The 20,414-nt window shown below is 44.1% G+C and overlaps 1 protein-coding gene across 1 annotated transcript; it reads left to right on the top strand.

Moving 5' to 3' along the window:
• Positions 1-48: 48 nt before the first annotated feature.
• c9 (complement component 9) lies at positions 49-19,874 on the top strand. Its single transcript, XM_084170703.1, has 12 exons — positions 49-156; positions 284-392; positions 567-720; positions 1,017-1,158; positions 2,127-2,265; positions 2,672-2,905; positions 3,220-3,359; positions 5,524-5,624; positions 11,852-11,983; positions 12,547-12,722; positions 19,091-19,313; positions 19,440-19,874. Exons 1-12 carry the CDS (start codon positions 77-79, stop codon positions 19,610-19,612), a joined length of 1,803 nt encoding a protein of 600 aa, XP_084026829.1. The 5' UTR covers positions 49-76; the 3' UTR covers positions 19,613-19,874.
• The last annotated feature ends 540 nt before the right edge of the window (positions 19,875-20,414 follow it).

Below are 20,414 nucleotides of genomic sequence, written 5' to 3' on the forward strand. Positions count from 1 at the left end.
TGTTCTGCAATCATTAACGGAAAGGCCATACATATAAAGCAGGACAGACCAACATTCTGTTCATCATTCTGTCGTCATGAGGACTGAGGTAGCTGTTGCTCTTCTCCTGGGGTTCTGTGCCGTGGCTGTGGCTGTGTCTGGTGATGAAAACAGAACGTACGTATGCTCTATTTTACACAAAATGCTCTCTTTACTCTCATTTATGCTCTCATTGCACAAAATACAATTAGAGGTCACTTGTTCTAGTAATCTGAGCTCTGAACCTTGTGTGTGTAACCCATAGAGGCAAACGGGACACTCGGGAGGTCAAGGTGGCTCCCCCTGACCCAGTGGACTGTGTCTGGAGCCGCTGGTCTCAGTGGACCCCCTGTAACAACTGCACCAAGATACGGGTGAGTCTCAGATTTTAAAAAATATATACAGAACAGGGACTAGCAATTTTGCCTCCAAGTCTCAAATTTTTCTCAAATGTCAGTCTCAAATGATTCATGGCTTAAAAAACATGAGTGAAAGTTTGTATGCTCCTATGCTCCTTAAGTGTGTGAACTCTTTTGTCATGTTGGCAGCACCGTTCACGGAGTGTGGAGGTGTACGGCCAATTCGGTGGGAAGCCCTGTCGTGGACAGCCAATAGGAGAGCAGCAGGCGTGCAACACAGAGGATGTGTGTGAACAGGCCCCGCCCCCTGAGTGCTCCAGAACTGAGTTCACCTGTGAATCAGGTACTGTACCTTCCAATTAGGTCATAGGCATGAGTATGTCTGCCTATGGTACCTCCATCTTTCAGATCCAATATGACGCTGAATCTGTGCGCATCAAGGTGGGTAGATTATTTAGGTTAGGGCAGGCTGTTTACTCTGAGCAGCTATGGACTAAAGTAAAGTTAACCATAATACAATTTACACAGTTGCAGTAGTGCTATTACAGTGAATTAAGTGCATAAAACTGTCATCATACACTGATCATGCACGTTTCTGTCTGTCTGGGTTTCTCTCTGTCTCTCCCTCTCTTTGTGAAGGTGCGTGTATTAAGTTGAGACTGTCGTGTAATGGAGACTATGACTGCGAGGACGGGTCAGACGAGGACTGTGAGCCCAACCGTAAGCCCTGTGGCACACAGATTTACAACACCAACGAACAGGGCAGGACTGCAGGATACGGGTGAGCACAGCAGCACTTCCCTTACAACCACAGTCCAGTAGCAATCACCTCTCAAACACCTGCACAGTAGCATTACATTTACATTTTAGTCATTTAGCAGACGCTCTTATCCAGAGCGACTTACAGTTAGTGAGTGCATACATCATAAAAAAAAATAATATATATATATATATATTATTTTATTATTTTATTTTTTTATACTGGCCCCCCATGGGAATCGAACCCACAACCCTGGCGTTGCAAACGCCATGCTCTACCAACTGAGCTACATCCCTGCCAACCATTCCCTCCCTTACCCTGGACGACGCTGGGCCAATTGTGCGCCGCCCCATGCGTCTCCCGGTCGCGGTCGGCTACGACAGAGCCTGGATTCCAGGGTCGTGAGCATTGTGATGAGCTTAGAGGGCGCTATGGTATTGAAGGCCGAGCTGTAGTCGATGAACAGAATCCTCTCATACTGTATGCATTTATTTTGTCCAGGTGGGTGATGGGCAGTGTGCAGTACAATGGTGATTGCGTCATTTGTGGATCTGTCAGGGCGGTAGGCGAATTGGAGAGGGTACTGTGTGTCGGGGAAGGGAGGAGGTGAAGGTCTTTGACTAGACACTCGAAGCACTGCATGATGACGGAAGTGAGTGCTACGGGTCGGTAGTCATTCAGTTCAGTTACATTCCCTTTCTTGGGCACGAGGATGATAGCTGCACTTGATTGAGGATGCCTGGCGCAATAGAATCAATGGAATCAATGGAATAGTCCCAAAAATGCAAACCTTGACTCCATGCACACTCAATCAAAGATACAAAGTAAAGAAAACAAATACTATTTGAACTCAGGTCTACTCCTGAATGCTCTCCAGCAGCCACTCAGGTCCCTGACTGAATACATAGAATGTCCATAGAAATACATATTAGATTACATTATATTAGTGTTCTTTTAAGTTCTGTGTCTATGTCTTTATGCTGTGACAGAATCAACATCTTGGGCCTGGACCCCCGTATAAACCCCTTCAACAACGACTACTTCAATGGGGTGTGCAACAAGGTGAAGAACACCAATAACAACGAGTACAACAGGCTGCCTTGGAACGTGGGCGTGCTCAACTATGAGGTGAGTTAGGCCTAGCCTGGAATCTGCCTTCACTTCAGTATTACAATAGTGAAACAGAGATATTCGGCTCAGATTTCAGACTAAGATTAATCACGGCTCTGTTGATAAATGTGACTTTTCAATTCTTGCATTGTAATTTCAAATAATCTTTATGTAATCATCTTTATGTAATTTCAAATCAGTTCTTAAATTGAACTGACTCAAACCATTCTGGCTTTATGATGTTGTCTATATATTTGATCAAAGTTCCATCCCACATCGTGACAGACTGTTAACGTTTAGTAGCTGGCAAGTGAGCATGTGAGATTTGCTTTTGGGTTCCAACATTTGACAGTACAGTATGTAACACTTCAGCAAATTCAAACCTTTGTGATTGACCTCTGACCCCTGCATGGGTCTTTCCCAGACTATAGCAGAGGAGACCGTTTCCAGAGAGATCTATGAGGACACATACACCCTCCTGAGGGAACTGATGACTGAGACCAAGTTGACTGTGAGCGCTGGGTTGAACTTAAAAATCAGCCCCACAGAGAAGTCTATGGCCAAGTCCAACACGACTGTGTCAGGAGGGTTAGGGGCAGACGCTGAGTATGAAAAGACACAGATGATCAAGGATGTCTCGGAGTACACTACAATAAAGGTACAGTAGGCTTCACGTTATACTGTAGTGTACACTCTGTGTACACCATGGATAATATACTTTCAGTCCACTTGTATTTGTTTATTTCATCTATCTTGTAAATCACAATGGCTTTATTTTTGATTGAAGTCTAAAATGTCTTGGCTGACTTTGAGTTTAAACTCCCTGATTTTAATTGAACAATAAACCAACAATACATTTATAACGGTCTTTTCTAGGACCCAAAGTTGCATAACAATAATATTACAACCAAAAGCAGTGCCAGAATACTTATGGCGATTCCTATTGGTTGATGTGGGTCCTTGTCCAATTAGAACAAGAGTTTCATGCGTGTGAACGGCCGTGTGCAACTGAGCACCTATAGGATGCGTTCCCGGGAACTTCATGTGGCCGGGGAGTTTCTAGAGCATGTCAAGTCTCTACCTCTGGAGTACGAGAAAGGACAGTACTTCAGGTTGGACTGTTATCATTACACTAGAACATGTTTTTAAAACTATTACCTCATTGTTTTTGTGACTATATCTTATGTAAATTGTTATATATACAGTACCAGTCAAAAGTTTGGACACACCTACTCATTCAAGGGATTTTCTTTATTTTTACTATTTGTAGAATAGTAGTGAAGACATCAAAACTATGAAATAACACATATGGAATCATGTAGTAACCAAAAAAGTGTTAAACAAATCAAAATATATTTTATATTTGAGTTTCTTCAAAGTATCCACCCTTTGCCTTGATGACAGCTTTGCACACTCTTGGCTTTATGAGGTAGTCACCTGGAATGCATTTCAATTAACAGGTGTGCCTTCTTAAAAGTTAATTTGTAGAATTTATTTCCTTCTTAATGCATTTAAGCCAATCAGAAATATTGTGATAAGGTAGGGGTGGTATACAGAAGATAGCCCTATTTGGTTAAAGACCAAGTCCATATTATGGCAAGAACAGCTAAAATAAGCAAAGAGAAACGACAGTCCATCATTACTTTAAGACATGAAGGTCAGTCAATATGGAACATTTCAAGAACTTTGAACGTTTCTTCAAGTGCAGTGGCAAAAACCATCAAGCGCTATGATGAAACTGACTCTCATGAGGACCGGCACAGGAAAGGAAGACCCAGAGTTTTTATATATATAAAAACCTAGGGGATTGGAAGTGATGCAGACAATTACATTGATGGTAGTTACAATCTATCTGCAATAAAGCTGATCGACCCCCTAAAAAGACACAGAGTTACCTTTCCTGCAGAGGATAAGTTCAAAAGAGTTACCAGCCTCAGAAACTGCAGCCCAAATAAATGCTTCACAGAGTTCAAGTAACAGACACCACTACTAAAGGACACCAATAATAAGAAGAAACTTGCTTGGGCCAAGAAACAGGAGCAATGGACATTAGACAGGTGGAAATCTGGAGTCGAAATTTGAGATTTTTGGTTCCAACCGCCATGTCTTTGTGAGACACAGAGTAGGTGAACTGATGATCTCTGCATGTGTAGTTCCCACCGAGAAGCATGGAGGAGAAGGTGTGATGGTGTGGGGGTGCTTTGCTGGTGACACTGTCTGTGATTTATTTAGAATTCAAGGCACACTTAACCAGCATGGCTACCACAGTATTCTGCAGCAATATGCCATCCCATCTGGTTTGGGCTTAGTGGGACTATCATTTGTCTTTCAAAAGGATAATGACGCAACACACCTCCAGGCTGTGTAAAGGCTATTTGACAAAGAAGGAGAGTGATGGAGTGTTGCATCAGAGGACCTGGCCTCCACAATCAACCAACCTCTAACCAATTGAGATGGTTTGGGATGAGTTGGACCTCAGAGTGAAGGAAAAGCTGCCAGCAGGTGCTCAGCATATGTGGGAACTCCTTCAAGACTGTTGGAAAAGCATTTCAGGTGAAGCTGGTTGAGAGAATGTGTCACGATTGTCATGAAAAGTGGACCAAGGCGCAGCGTGATATGCGCACATCTTTTTAATGTGTACTTAGCAACACGATACAAACAACAAGTCCTCGGTCATAAAGTCCTCGGTCATAAACACACAAACCTACACAGAACAAGATCCCACAAATGACAAGTGCACAAAAGGCTGCCTAAGTATGGGTCCCAATCAGAGACAACAAGCAACAGCTGATTCACGTTGCCTCTGATTGGGAACCACCCCGGTCAACATAGAAAACACATGAACTAGAAACAGAACATAGAACACAAAACATAGACCCTACACACCCTGGCTCAACATATAAGAGTCCCCAGAGCCAGGGCGTGACAGAATGCCAAGAGGGTGCAAAGCTGTCATCAAGGCAAAGGGTGGCTACTTTGAAGAATCTAAAATCTAAAATATATTTTGATTTTTTCAAAACTTTTTTGGTTACTACTTGATTCCATATGTGTTATTTCATAGTTTTGATGTCTTCACTATTATTATACAAGGGAGAAAATAGTAAAAATAAAGAAAAACCCTTGAATTAATAGGTGTGTCCAAACTTTTGACTGGTACTGTATATTTATTTTTATGTATTTGCCTACTCCTGCTTGGACAATTGTGGGATGGATAAAGTATTTTGTGTTGAGTTGAATGGAATGTATTGGAATGGAATTGAATTGAATTGAATGCAGCTTTCTGGAGGACTATGGGACTCACTACACCAGGAATGGGAAGTCTGGAGGAGAGTACGAGCTGGTCTACGTTCTCAACCAGGACAACATCAAGGACAAAAGTAGGAATCTTAAAATCATATTTTGTCTTTCTACCAACACCACTCTTAAAGGCCCAATGCAGCTGTTTTTATATCAATATCAGATCATTTCTGGGTAACAATTAAGTACCTTACTGTAATAGATTTCCATTCCAATTTGCAAAAATAACTTTTTAGCAAAATAAACTATTTCTCAACCAATAATTTTTATAGGACTGTCTGGGAGTGGTCTGAGTGGGGAGGGGAAAACTGAAAGCAAGCTGTTATTGGCAGAGAGGTTTGGAACTCTCTTTGTTATTGGTCTATTAACCTATTTACTGCATGGTGATATCACCATGGAAAGCCGAAACTCCCTCCAATTTTTATTTTACCTTTATTTAACCAGGTAAGCCAGTTGAGAACAAGTTCTCATTTACAACTGCGACCTGGCCAAGATAAAGCAGTGCGATAAAAACAACAACACAGAGTTACATATGGTTACATATGTGGTAAACAAAACATAAAGTCAAAAATACAACAGAAAATATATATACAGTGTGTGCGAACGTAGTAAGTTATGGAGGTAAGGCAATAAATAGGCCATAGTGCAAAATAGTTACAATTTCGTATTAACACTGGAATGATAGATGTGCAAAAGATGATGTGCAAAAAGAGATACTGGGGTGCAAAATTAGCAAAATAAATAACAATATGGGGATGAGGTAGTTGGGTGGGCTAATTTCAGAATGGCTGTGTACAGGTGCAATGATCGGTAAGCTGCTCTGACAACTGACGCTTAAAGTTAGTGAGGGAGATAAGTGTCTCCAGCTTCAGAGATTTTTACAGTTCGTTCCAGTCATTGGCAGCAGAGAACTGGAAGGAATGGCGGCCAAAGGAGGTGTTGGCCTTGGGGATGACCAGTGAGATATACCTGCTGGAGCGCAGACTACAGGTGGGTGTTGCTATGGTGACCAGTGAGCTAAGATAAGACGGGGATTTGCCTAGCAGTGATTTATAGATGACCTGGAGCCAGTGGGTTTGGCGATGAATATGTAGTGAGGGCCAGCCAACAAGAGCGTACAGGTCACAATGGTGGGTAGTATATGGGGCTTTGGTGACAAAACGGATGACACTGTGATAGACTACATCCAATTTGCTGAGTAGAGTGTTGGAGGCTATTTTGTAAATGACATCGCCGAAGTCAAGGATCAGTAGGCTAGTCCGTTTTACGAGGGCATGTTTGGCAGCATGAGTGAAGGAGGCTTTGTTGCGAAATAGGAAGCCGATTCTAGATCTAACTTTTGATTGGAGATGCTTAATGTGAGTCTGGAAGGAGAGTTTACAGTCTAACCAGACACCTAGGTATTTGTAGTTGTCCACATACTCTAGGTCAGACCCGCCGAGAGTAGTGATTCTAGTCGTGTGGGCGGGTGCAAGCAGCGTTCGGTTGAAGAGCATGCATTTAGTTTTACTAGTGTTTAAGAGCAGTTGGAGGCTACGGAAGGAGTGTTGTATGGCGTTGAAGCTCATTTGGAGGTTTGTTAACACAGTGTCCAATGAAGGGCCAGATGTATACAAAATGGTGTCGTCCGCATAGAGGTGGATCTGAGCGTCACCAGCAAGAGTGACATCATTGATATACACAGAGAATAGAGTCGGCCCGAGAACTGAACCCTGTGGCACCCCCATAGAGACGGCCAGAGGTCCAGACAACAGGCCCTCCGATTTGACACATTGAACTCTATCTGAGAAGTAGTTGGTGAACCAGGCAAGGCAGTCATTAGAGAAACAGAGGCTATTTAGTCTGCCAATAAGAATGCCTTGGCCAGGTCGATGAAAAGACGGCTGCGCAGTACTGTCTTTTATCGATCGCAGTTATAATATGGTTTAGGACCTTGAGCGTGGCTGAGGTGCACCCATGACCAGCTCGGAAACCGGATTGCATAGCGGAGAAGGTACGGTGGGATTTGAAATGGTTGGTGATCTGTTTGTTAACTTGGCTTTCAAATACTTTCGAAAGGCAGGGCAGGATGGATATAGGTCTGTAACAGTTTGGATCTAGAGTGTCACCCCCTTTGAAGAGAGGGATGACCGCGGCAGCTTTCCAATCTCTGGGGATCTCAGACGTTACGAAAGGGAGGTTGAACAGGCTAGTAATAGGGGTTGCGACAATTTCGGTGGCTAATTTTAGAAAGAAAGGGTCGAGATTGTCTAGCCCAGCTGATTTGTAGGGGTCCAGATTTTTCAGCTCTTTCAGAACATCAGCTGTCTAAATTTGTGTGAAGGAGAAGCAGGGGGGGCATGGGCAAGTTGCAGCGGAGAGTGGAAAGCATGGCCAGCCGTAACAAAATGCTTGTTGAAATTCTCAATTATTGTGGTTATTATGGTGGTGACAGTGTTTCCTAGCCTCCGTGCAGTGGGCAGTTGGGAGGAGCTGCTCTTATTTTCCATGGACTTTACAGTGTCCCAAAACTTTTTGGAGTTAGTGCTACAGGATGCACATTTCTGTTTGAACAAGCTAGCCTTTGCTTTCCTAACTGATTGTGTATATTGGTTCCTGACTTTCCTAAAAAGTTGCATATCGTGGGGGCTGTTCGATGCTAATGCAGTACGCCACAGGATGTTTTTGTGCTGGTCAAGGGCAGTCAAGTCTGAGGAGAACCAGGGGCTATATCTGTTCTTAGTTCTGAATTTTTTGAATGGGGCATGCTTATTTAAGATTGAGAGGAAAGCACTTTTAAAGAACAACCAGGCATCCTCTACTGACGGAAAGAGGTCAATATCCATCCAGGATACCCGGGCCAGGTCAATTAGAAAGGCCTGCTCGCTAAAGTGTTTTAGGGACCGTTTGACAGTGATGAGGGGTGGTCGTTTGACCGCGGACCCATTACGGACGCAGGCAATAAGGCAGTGATCGCTGAGATCCTGGTTGAAGTATTTAGAGGGTAAATTTGTCAGGATGATATCTATGAGGGTGCCCATGTTTACAGATTTAGGGTTGTACCTGGTAGGTTCATTGATAATTTGTGTGAGATTGAGGGCATCTAGTTTAGATTGTAGGTTGGCCGGGGTGTTAAGCATATCCCAGTTTAGGTCACCAAGCAGTACAAACTCTGAGGATAGATGGGGGGCAATCAGTTCACATATGGTGTCCAGGGCACAGCTCGGGGCTGAGGGGGGTCTGTAGCAAGCGGCAACAGTGAGAGACTTATTTCTGGAAAGGTGGATTATTAGAAGTAGAAGCTCAAACTGTTTGGGCACAGACCTGGATAATACGATAGAGCTCTGCAGGCTATCTCTACATTAGATTGCAACCCCACCCCCTTTGGCAGTTCTATCGAGACGGAAAATGTTGTAGTTGGGGATGGACATTTCTGAATTTTTGGTGGCCTTCCTAAGCCAGGATTCAGACACTGCTAGAACATCAGGGTTGGCGAAGTGTGCTAACGCAGTCAATATCTCAAACTTAGGGAGGAAGCTTCGAATGTTAACGTGCAAGAAACCAAGGCTTTTACAGTTACAGAAGTCAACAAATGATAACGCCTGGGGAGCAGGAGTGATACTGGGGGCTACAGGGCCTGGGTTAACCTCTACATCACCAGATGAACAGAGGAGGAGTAGAATAAGGATACGGCTAAAGGCTTTAAGAACTGGTCTTCTAGTGCGTTGGGTACAGAGAAAAAAGGGGCAGATTTCTGGGCGTTGTAGAATAGATTCAGGGCATTATGTACAGGCAAGGATATGGAAGATTATGAGTACAGTGGAGGTAAACCTAAGCGTTGGGTAACGATGAAAGAGATAGCATCACTGGAGGCACCGATTGAGTCGGTCTCCGCGTGTATTGGGGGTGGGACAAAGGAGCTATCTAAGGCAGGTTGAGCTGGGCTGGGGGATCTACAGTGAAATAGTACAATAAGAAATAACCGAAACAGCAATAAGCAAGGCATATTGCCATGGGAGAGAGGCATAAAGCAATCACAGGTGTTATTCGAGAGAGCTAAGACAACAGCTGGTAATGGCTAAGCATAAACATGATGCGGTACCGTAAAAAGGAACAGTCCAGCAAGCATCAGCTGTGTAGCTGAGTTATCATAAGGTCCGGTGAACAGCAATAGTAGAGTTCGGGGGTTGATATAGCACTGGCGAGCAAGAGGCCATGGCTAGCGTGTGCTAGCGGGCCAGGGCTAGCAGATGGATCTTCGTGGTCGACGTCGTAACGGGAAGCCTGTTGTAACCACATCAGACGAGTTTTGGATCGGGGGGCTCCGGGTCAACACTAGGAGGTCCCGTCCGGTTGACAGAGAGGTAGATAGCCGGGTGATGTGCCTGGCTCTAGGCTAGCTCAAGGATGATTAGCCAACAACAACGTCCATTTGGTTGCAGCTAGCTAGCTGCGGTGATCCAATGCAAACCTGCTGATTAGAAGGTCCTGTGTAGAGTGTATTTTTGACCAGCAACTATCAGGAAACTAGATGGTAATTTTCCATGAAGTAAAATTGATGGGACTTGCTTTAACTCTTTACAAGTATTTTTGTGGTAGTGTAAGAAGTTTAAAATGTTTTACTTAAGCCAAGAAGTTAAATATAGTCAAAGTTAAATTTAGTAAAATGATTGGTCTGATTACTTTGATATACTACACTATCAACCTTATTGCTTTGGATTGTGGGGCAGTTAGATCAAATTATATTTCATCACAAATAACTACACTCAGACTAGCCTACTACACTTTTAGACACTATCTTAATAGAATAACACAGAATATGACAACTGTAATAATAGAGTACAGAAAACAAGGAGGCATTGTTGAAGTTGAAAAGAAATGTCCAAAATATATTTTATCCCAAGCTTCTAACATACATTAAATGTCCAAACTATATTTTATCGCAAGCTTTTATCCCAAGCTTCTAACATACATGAAATGTCAAAAATATATTTTATCCCTCACTTCTAACATACATTAAAGGTCAAAAATATATTTTATCCCAAGCTTTTATCCCTCACTTCTAACATACATTAAATGTCAAAAATATATTTTATCCCAAGCTTTTATCCCTCACTTCTAACATATATTCATTTCTAAAATCAAAGGATTAAACTGTTAAAATAAAAGTTAAGTTAAGTTGGACTGATTGGTATGATAATAGAATGAATGTATGGTTGAAGGTGTGTGTGTGGTAGTAGTTATTGCTATTCTGATTTCAGATTTGAATATCAGAGAAGTAGACCAAGGTACCATACCCTTTAAGTTTTTGTCTACGACACGTTGTTGGGAAAAGTGGTCAAGATAGCTGATTAGTGTCAGAAGTCACAATGTTTACTCATTGTCTCATGCTTAGAATGTGCTCCCCATTGTTATCATTTGAAAGTTCAGAAAAGTTCCATGGCAGTTAATTCAACTGTGGGAAGTTAGCTAAATGAGTTGATGTGGTTACTAAAACAGCTGTACCTCTTGACTGGTAGTAGATATTTATGTTCTTATTTCCAGATTTGAATAGCAGAGAAGTGGACCAAGATGTCGTACCCTCTAAGTTTTTGTCTAACTTGTTCTGAAAGTGGTTAAAACATCAGTTGTTTGGAAAAAGTTGGGGAAAAATGGTTCATGCGGTTACTAAAACAGCTGTATTGTTAGATCCGTAGCGGATATTTTGGTTACGCGGACAGATTTAAATAGCAGACGAGTAGACGAAGATGTCATACCCTCTAACTTCTTGTCTAACTTGTTCGGAAAGTGGTCAAAATGTCAGTTGTTTATAAAAGGTTACAGAAAATGTTGTTGAAGCAGGTACTTAAACAAAACGTTGTATGCAAGCACACTATTCTAGACCAGTCTGCACATTTTAAAGTTTGAATGGCATTTCTAGCTTAAACAGGGTGGCGTGCAGGAGATTAATAAGAAGATAAGTATGAGGAAGATTTAAAGTCAGGACTTTTGTTTCGCAAGTCCCATCTGATTAAAATAAATCACACTTTTACAGTATTCATTTCATCAGCTGTTGTATAATATGATATAAAACACAGAAAAACTAAATTTTGACTGCACTGGACCTTTAAGATGCTACCACTGATACATGTCATATCAAAACTAGCTAGGGCTCTTATTCAAAACAGCCCAACATTGCATTGAGGATCAGAGAGAAAGTATTTGGTTTCCATATTAATGTTTTTTTATAATGATTTGGGAAAATGAATGAAATGTGACCATATTGAAACCTCTCCTGTTTGCAGTGATGTCCGTATGTGATGTTTAAGCAATGTTGTCTCTCCTATAGAGGTGACTGAGAAAAAAATCCAGGAATGCATTAAAGTTGGAGTAACAGCAAACTTTGACACTAACATCGGGATTGGAGGAGATGCCCACATCAGACCGGGACACTGTAAAGACATTACCAATACAAACACAGGTCTGTTAAAACAATGTTAACACAAACATACAGTTTATCTATTTATTTTACCCTTATTTTACCAGGTAAGTTGACTAAGAACACATTCTCAATTACAGCAACGACCTGGGGAATAGTTAGAGAGGAGAGGAGGGGGGATGAATGAGCCAATTGGAAGCTGGGGATGATTAGGTGGCCATGATGGTTGAGGAACAGGTTGGGAATTTAGCCAGGACACCGGGGTTAACACCCCTACTCTTCCGATAAGTGCCATGGGATCTTTAGTGACCACAGAGAGTCACGACACCCGTTTAACGTCCCATCTGAAAGACAGCACCCTACACAGGGCAATGTCCCCAATCACTGCCCTGGGGCATTAGGGTATCATCATTTTTTTTGACCAGAGGAAAGAGTGTCTCGTACTGGCCCTCCAACACCACTTCCAGCAGCATCTGGTCTCCCATCCAGGGACCGACCAGAACCAACCCTTAGCAACCCTGCTTAGTTTCAGAGGCAAGCCACACACACACACACACACAAAACACACACCCTCCTTCCTGATTGCTATGGCTCTGTATCCACAGATGAGAAGGAGGGCAAGGCGCTGGTAGATAAGGTGATTACTGCAGTCAGGGGCGGAACCCTGGAGACCGCTGTCGCCATGAGAACCCAGATAAAGAAGGAGGGGCTAATGGACATACAGACCTATCAGAACTGGGCCCGGACAGTGGGCGATGCCCCTGCACTCCTCAGCAGTGAGGTAAGGGCCCAATTCCAAACCCATCCCATGCTGCCTCATTCCTATAAACACTATGTAGATCTGAAAGGAGTTGTTACATTGCCCAAAAGGGGGATTGGTAAAGTTGTATTTTATTTTTGTATAAAAAAATACATATAAACTCAGCAAAAAAAGAAACAGGACCGTCTTTCAAAGATCATTCGTAAAAATCCAAATAACTTCACAGATCTTCATTGTGAAGCGTTTAAACTCTGTTTCCCATGCTTGTTCAATGAACCATAAACAATTAATGAACATGCACCTGTGGAACGGTTGTTAAGACACTAACAGCTTACAGACGGTAGGCAATTAAGGTCACAGTTATGAAAACTTAGGACACTAAAGAGGCCTTTCTACTGACTCTGAAAAACACCAAAAGAAAGATGCCCAGGGTCCCTGCTCATCTGCGTGAACGTGCCTTAGGCATGCTGCAAGGAGGCATGAGGACTGCAGATGTGGCCAGGGCAATAAATTGCAATGTCCATACTGTGAGACGCCTAAGACAGCGCTTCAGGGAAACAGGACAGACAGACCACGTGTAACAACACCTGCACAGGATCGGTACATCCGAACATCACACCTGTGGGACAGGTACAGGATGGCAACAACAACTGCCCGAGTTACACCAGGAACACACAATCCCTCCATCAGTGCTCAGACTGTCCGCAATAGGCTGAGAGAGGCTGAAATGAGGGCTTGTAAGCCTGTTGTAAGGCAGGTCCTCACCAGACATCACCGGCTATGGGCACAAACCCACCGTCGCTGGACCAGACAGGACTGGCTAAATGTGCTCTTCGCTGACGAGTCGCGGTTTTGTCTCACCGGGGGTGATGGTCGGATTCGCGTTTATCGTCGAAGGAATGAGCGTTACACCGAGTCCGGTACTCTGGAGCGGGATCGATTTGGAGGTGGAGGGTCCGTCATGGTCTGGGGCGGTGTGTCACAGCATCATCGGACGACTGAGCTTGTTGTCATTGCAGGCAATCTCAACGCTGTCTGTGCGTTACAGGGAATACATCCTCCTCCCTCATGTGGTACCCTTCCTGCAGGCTCATCCTGACATGATGAGCCGTACTGCTCGTTCTGTGCGTGATTTCCTGCAAGACAGGAATGTCAGTGTTCTGCCATGGCCACCGAAGAGCCCGGATTTCAATCCCATTGAGCACGTCTGGGACTTGTTGGATCGGAGGGTGAGGGCTAGGGCCAATCCCCCCAGAAATGTCTGGGAACTTGCAGGTGCCTTGGTGGAAGAGTGGGGTAACATCTCACAGCAAGAACTGGCAAATCTGGTGCAGTCCATGAGGAGGAGATGCACTGCAGTACTTAATGCAGCTGGTGGCCACACCAGATACTGACTGTTACTTTTGATTTCGATCCCCCCTTTGTTCAGGGACACATTATTCAATTTCTGTTAGTCACATGTCTGTCAAACTTGTTCAGTTTATGTCTCAGTTGTTGAATCTTGTTATGTTCATACAAATATTTACACGTTAAGTTTGCTGAAAATAAATGCAGGTGACAGTTAGAGGACGTTTCTTTTTTTGCTGAGTTTATATTAAAACATACAATCTACTTGCAGTGAAGCCGCTCAACATTTACATTACATTCAGTCATCTAACCGTCCCCCGTCCAGAGTGACCGACAGGGGCAACCAGGGTCAAGCGCCCCGCCCAAGGGCACGTCAACAGATCTCCCACCAAGTCAAAACGGGGACCCGAACCCGCAACCTATCGGCCACCAGCCCAAGCTCCCAACTGCCAGGCCACCAACCATCCAAGATCCCCCCACAGTCCCCCGAGAGCTGCCCCGAGACCATCAGAGAACACCACCCCCCCCCCCCCCCCCGAGAAAAACAAAAACAAACAAAACCTCACCCTCCATTACCCCCCCCCAAGCCACCATCCTCCAATGCACCAACAACCAACAAAATGAACAAAAGAGAAAAAAGAGAAAAACAGGAAAACAGAAAACAACAACACAAAAACAAAATACATCAAGGACAACGAAAATCATAACAGCAAGGCCAACTGTATATGTTTCAGTGCATGTGTGGCACTATTTACATCTGTGTATGTGTGTGTGTGTCCGTGCGTGTGCACGTGTGGGTTTGAATGCGAGTGAGTGTATATGGATGTGTACACTCGTACAAGCACCTGCGCAGCATCAGCCTCAGGCAAACAGGCATTAGATGTATCAGCATTGCCCTTCAGTGTCATTCAAACTTACTATTTTTTTGTTTATTTTGACTTCATTTTTTACTTTCATCTTTGACCGTCATTCTATCCCCCGCCCAGCAACTCCACTCCCACTTGTCTCCAGTTCAAATAAAATAAAATAAAATAAAATGTTATTTGGCACATGCGCCGAATACAACAGGTGCAGACATTACAGTGAAATGCTTACTTACAGCCCTTAACCAACAGTGCATTTATTTTAAATAAAAAAAGTAAAATAAAACAACAACAAAAAAGTGTTGAGAAGAAAAAGACAGTAGGGAGGCTATATATGCAGGGGGGGTACCGGTGCAGAGTCAATGTGCGGGGGCACCGGCTAGTTGAGGTAGTTTAAGTAATATGTACATGTGGGTAGAGTTAAAGTGACTATGCATAAATAATTAACAGAGTAGCAGCAGCGTAAAAAGATGGGGTGGGGGGCAGTGCAAATAGTCCGGGTAGCCATGGTTAACTGTTCAGGAGTCTTATGGCTTGGGGGTAGAAGCTGTTGAGAAGTCTTTTGGACCTAGACTTGGCACTCCGGTACCGCTTGCCGTGCGGTAGCAGAGAGAACAGTCTATGACTAGGGTGGCTGGAGTCTTTGACAATTTTGAGGGCCTTCCTCTGACACCGCCTGGTATAGAGGTCCTGGATGGCAGGAAGCTTGGCCCCAGTGATGTACTGGGCCATACGCACTACCCTCTGTAGTGCCTTGCGGTCGGAGGCCAAGCAGTTGCCATACCAGGCAGTGATGCAACCAGTCAGGATGCTCTCGATGGTGCAGCTGTACAATTTTTGGAGGATCTGAGGACCCATGCCAAATCTTTTCAGTCTCCTGAGGGGGAATAGGCTTTGTCATGCCCTCTTCACCACTGTCTTGGTGTGTTTGAACCATGATAGTTCGTTGGTGATGTGGACATCAAGGAACTTGAAGCTCTCAACCTGTTCCACTACAGCCCCGTCGATGAGAATGGGGGCGTGCTCAGTCCTCTTTTTTTTTCCTGTAGTCCACAATCATCTCCTTTGTCTTGGTCATGTTGAGGGAGAGGTTGTTATCCTGGCACCACACGGCCAGGTCTCTGACCTCCTCCCTATGGGCTGTCTCATCGTTGTCGGTGATCAGGCCTACCACTGTTGTGTCGTCGGCAAACTTAATGATGGTGTTGGAGTCGTGCCTGGTCATTCAGTCATGGGTGAACAGGGAGTACAGGAGGGGACTGAGCACGCACCCCTGAGGGGCCCCTCTGCTGAGGATCAGTGTGGCAGATGTGTTGTTACCTACCCTTACTACCTGGGGGCGGCCCGTCAGGAAGTCCAGGATCCAGTTGCAGAGGGAGGTGTTTAGTCTCAGGATCCTTAGCTTAGTGATGAGCTTTGAGGGCACTATGGTGTTGAATGCTGAGCTGTAATCAATGAATAGCATTCTCACGTAGGTGTTCCTCTTGTCCAGGTGGGAAAGGGCAGTGTGGAGTGCAATAGAGATTGCATCATCTGTGGATCTGTTGGGGCGGTATGCAAATTGGAGTGGGTCTAGGGTTTCTGGGATAATGGTGTTGATGTGAGCCATGACCAGCCTTTCAAAGCACTTCATGGCTACAGACGTCAGTGCTACGGGTCGGTAGTCATTTAGGCAGGTTATCTTAGTGTCCTTGGACACGGGGACTATGGTGGTCTGCTTGAAACATGTTGGTATTACAGACTCAGTCAGGGACATGTTGAAAATGTCAGTGAAGACACTTGCCAGTTGGTCAGCACATGCTCGGAGTACACGTCCTGGTATTCCGTCTGGCCCTGCGGCCTTGTGAATGTTGACCTGCTTAAAAGTCTTTCTCACATCGGCTACGGAGAGCGTGATCACATAGTCATCCGGAACAGCTGGTGCTCTCATGCATGCTTGCCTCGAAGCGAGCATAGAAGTGGTTTAGCTCGTCTGGAAGTCTTGTGTCACTGGGCAGCTCGCGGCTGTGCTTCCCTTCGTAGTCTGTAATAGTTTTCAAGCCCTGCCACATCCGACGAGCGTCAGAGCCGGTGTAGTACGATTCAATCTTAGTCCTGTATTGACTCTTTGCCTGTTTGATGGTTCGTCGGAGGGCATAGCGGGATTTCCTATAAGTGTCCGGGTTAGAGTCCCGCTCCTTGAAAGCGGCAGCTCTACCCTTTAGCTCAGTGCGGATGTTTCCTGTAATCCATGGCTTCTGGTTGGGGTATGTACGTACGGTCACTGTGGGGACGACATCATCGATGCATTTATTGATGAAGCCAGTGACTGATGTGGTGTACTCCTCAATGCTATCTGAAGAATCCCGGAACATGTTCCAGTCTGTGCTAGCAAAACAGTCCTGTAGCTTAGCATCTGCGTCATCTGATTGCTTAACCAAGTCACTGGTGCTTCCTGCTTTAGTTTTTGCTTATAAGCAGGAATCAGGAGGATAGAATTATGGTCAGATTTGCCAAATGGAGGGCGAGGGAGAGCTTTGTATGCGTCTCAGTGTGTGGAGTAAAGGTGGTCTAGAGTTTTTTTTCCCTCTGGTTGCACATTTAACATGCTGATAGAAATTAGGTAAAATGGATTTAAGTTTCCCTGCATTAAAGTCCCCAGCCACTAGGAGCGCTGGCTCTGGATGAGCGTTTTCCTGTTGACTTATGGCCTTATACAGCTCATTCAGTGCAATCTTAATGCCAGCATTGGTTTGTGGTGGTAAATAGACAGCTATGAAACATATAGATGAAAACTCTCTTGGTAAATAGTGTGGTCTACAGCTTATCATAAGATACTCTACCTCAGGCCAGCAAAACCTAGAGACTTCCTTAGTATTTGATTTTGTGCACCAGCTGTTGTTTACAAATGTACACAGACCGCCACCCCTTGTCTTACCGGAGTCAGCCGTTCTATCCTGCCGATGTAGCGTATAGCCCGCTAGCTGTATGTTGTCCATGTCGTCATTCAGCCACGACTCTGTGAAACATAAGATATTACTAGAGGTGTAACGATCCATTTACTACATCGATGTATCGATTTATATTCCTATGATCCAACTACATCGATCTGTGCTCGGCGAGTTGGCCTTTTGGACAACATATATCAATCTAACATCGTTTTAAAATGTAATAAATAGATTGTATCGATACTAGGAAATAACCCATTGGATTTAAGCACGTCAGACTTTATATGGATGTTTTTTCTTAGCACTTTTAATGATAAAGGCTTTAAACATTACTCGATTCAGTCTGCCTATCCGTGACGTCATCGCCCCAGGCCAGCAGCAGCGCAAAGGTGCAAAGACAACAAAACATAGCATGGCAGACGACAGAGGAGAAGCCGACGAGCGAGAAATTATCAAGCCACCATTGCGGTCCTTACAAGAAACAGGAATCTAGGAAACTTCACCTGCACTGTCCAGTATCCAGGTATTTATTTCAGTCACACTGGTTGAATTTTTGGCTAAAAGGTTACTGAATCGATTTCAAGTCACTGAATCGTTTCGGATCGTATCGTTCTAAATGAACCAATATCGTCCTTGAATCGTATCGACAACCACGAATCGTGATACAAATCGAATCGTTGTTAAAACGAATCGTTATACCCCTAGATATTACAGTTTTTAATTTCCCGTTGGTAGGATAACCGTAATCTTAGGTCATCCCATTTATTCTCAAATGATTGAAGATTGGCAAATAGGATTGATGGGAGAGGCAGTTTACTCGCTCGCCGTCGGATCCTTACAAGGCACCCCGACCTACGTCCACAATATCTCCGTCTCTTCCTCATGCGAATGACAGGGATTTGGGCCTTGTCGGGTGTCTGTAGGATATCCTTTGCGGCCGCCTCGTTGAAGAAAAATCTTTGTCCAATACGAGGTGAGTAATCGCTGTCCTGATATCCAGAAGCTCTTTTTGGTTATAAGAGACGATGGCAGAAACATTATGTACAAAATAAATTACAAATAACGCGGAAAAACACGCATAATAGTACAATTGGTTAGAGGGCTGTAAAACGGCAGCCATCTTCTCCGGCGCCATTATCTATCACATCCCAACCCTCAGTTTTCCTCAGTTGTATTGAATTGAACTGAAGTGAAATGAAGTGAATGTTACAGTAGTTCAGTCTCCTCTCCTCCTGTCTGTCTCCCCTGGTAGCCAGAACCCATCCAGACCCTGATCCCACTGAGTATGCCTGATGCCAACACCAGGAGGCTTAACGTGCAGAGAGCCACTCAGGAGTACGAGGCTGAGTACAACGTGTGCAAGTGTAAGCCCTGTCACAACGGGGGCACTCTGGCCCTGCTGGACGGGTTGTGCCTGTGTCTCTGTCTGCCCCAGTTTGAAGGTCTGGCCTGCCAGGATGTCAAGGCTGATAACAGTGAGTGGAGCCAGCCGTTTTATACACACGCATGCCCAAGCATGTATTCACGCACAAGCACACAAGCACACTGTCCTATGTATATAGTTAAAGCTGTCAAGCTGAAAATACAGTTTTCTTCTCCAGATAAGAATACTAAAACCCCCGTGGAGCGTGTTCCTGATGAGGGGAACTGGTCGTGTTGGGCAGCCTGGTCAGGCTGCAGTGGAGGAAAACGTACCAGGACCCGCAGCTGCAACACACAGGGCCTCTCTGGCGCCACCTGCAGGGGAGACAGAGTCAGTGAAGACTACTGCTGAGCTCCCTCTCATACAGAACACAATGATGACACAGCATAACAACCTGACCCCCATATATGTAGACAAAAAGGAGTTAATGCATCTTATACACACACACACTCACACACAGTCCCGGCATGCACCCACACACACACGCACACACACACACAGGTCTATTTAATTTTGTGATAGGAAAAACTTTATCAACTTATTCCTTGAAGTAGGCCTGGTTCTGTTTTACAAATACAAATTTTCCAATAAAGTTTGACCTTTTGAGAGTTTAGATGAAAGGTGTCCACACAAAACATGAAAACATCCAATTGCATTACATATTTAAAATTCATCCTAATCTCAAGTGTTCACTATAGACTGTGAATTGAAGTAGCTTCCTTTGACTGATCGTCTAAGAAGAAAAATGATGCCACCTTTTGGCCAAAAGTGGGTAATACAATTAATGTGGTCCTTAGAGACCTTTGGTTTGTGTTAATGATCATCATTCAAAATCTCATAATCTCAGGAATTTAAGGAAAACGGAGACCAGGACAGCCATATAACATCTTGAAATGCTCATGTATTTTATCCCATTCAACTTAATGAACCAAAACCTATCATTATGGTTTGGCATTCATAATATTATGATCCTTCCTTCAGGAAACCAAATAATATCTAGAACCATAATGTTATCATGTTAAAATATACACTAAGCGTACAAAACATTAAGAACACCTGCTCTTTCTATGACAGACTGACCAGGTGAATCCAGGTAAAAGCTATGATCCCTTATTGATGTCACTTGTTAAATCCACTTCAATCAGTGTAGATG

This window comes from Coregonus lavaretus, assembly GCF_964263955.1.
Source record: "Coregonus lavaretus genome assembly, chromosome: 10".
NCBI lineage: Eukaryota > Metazoa > Chordata > Actinopteri > Salmoniformes > Salmonidae > Coregonus > Coregonus lavaretus.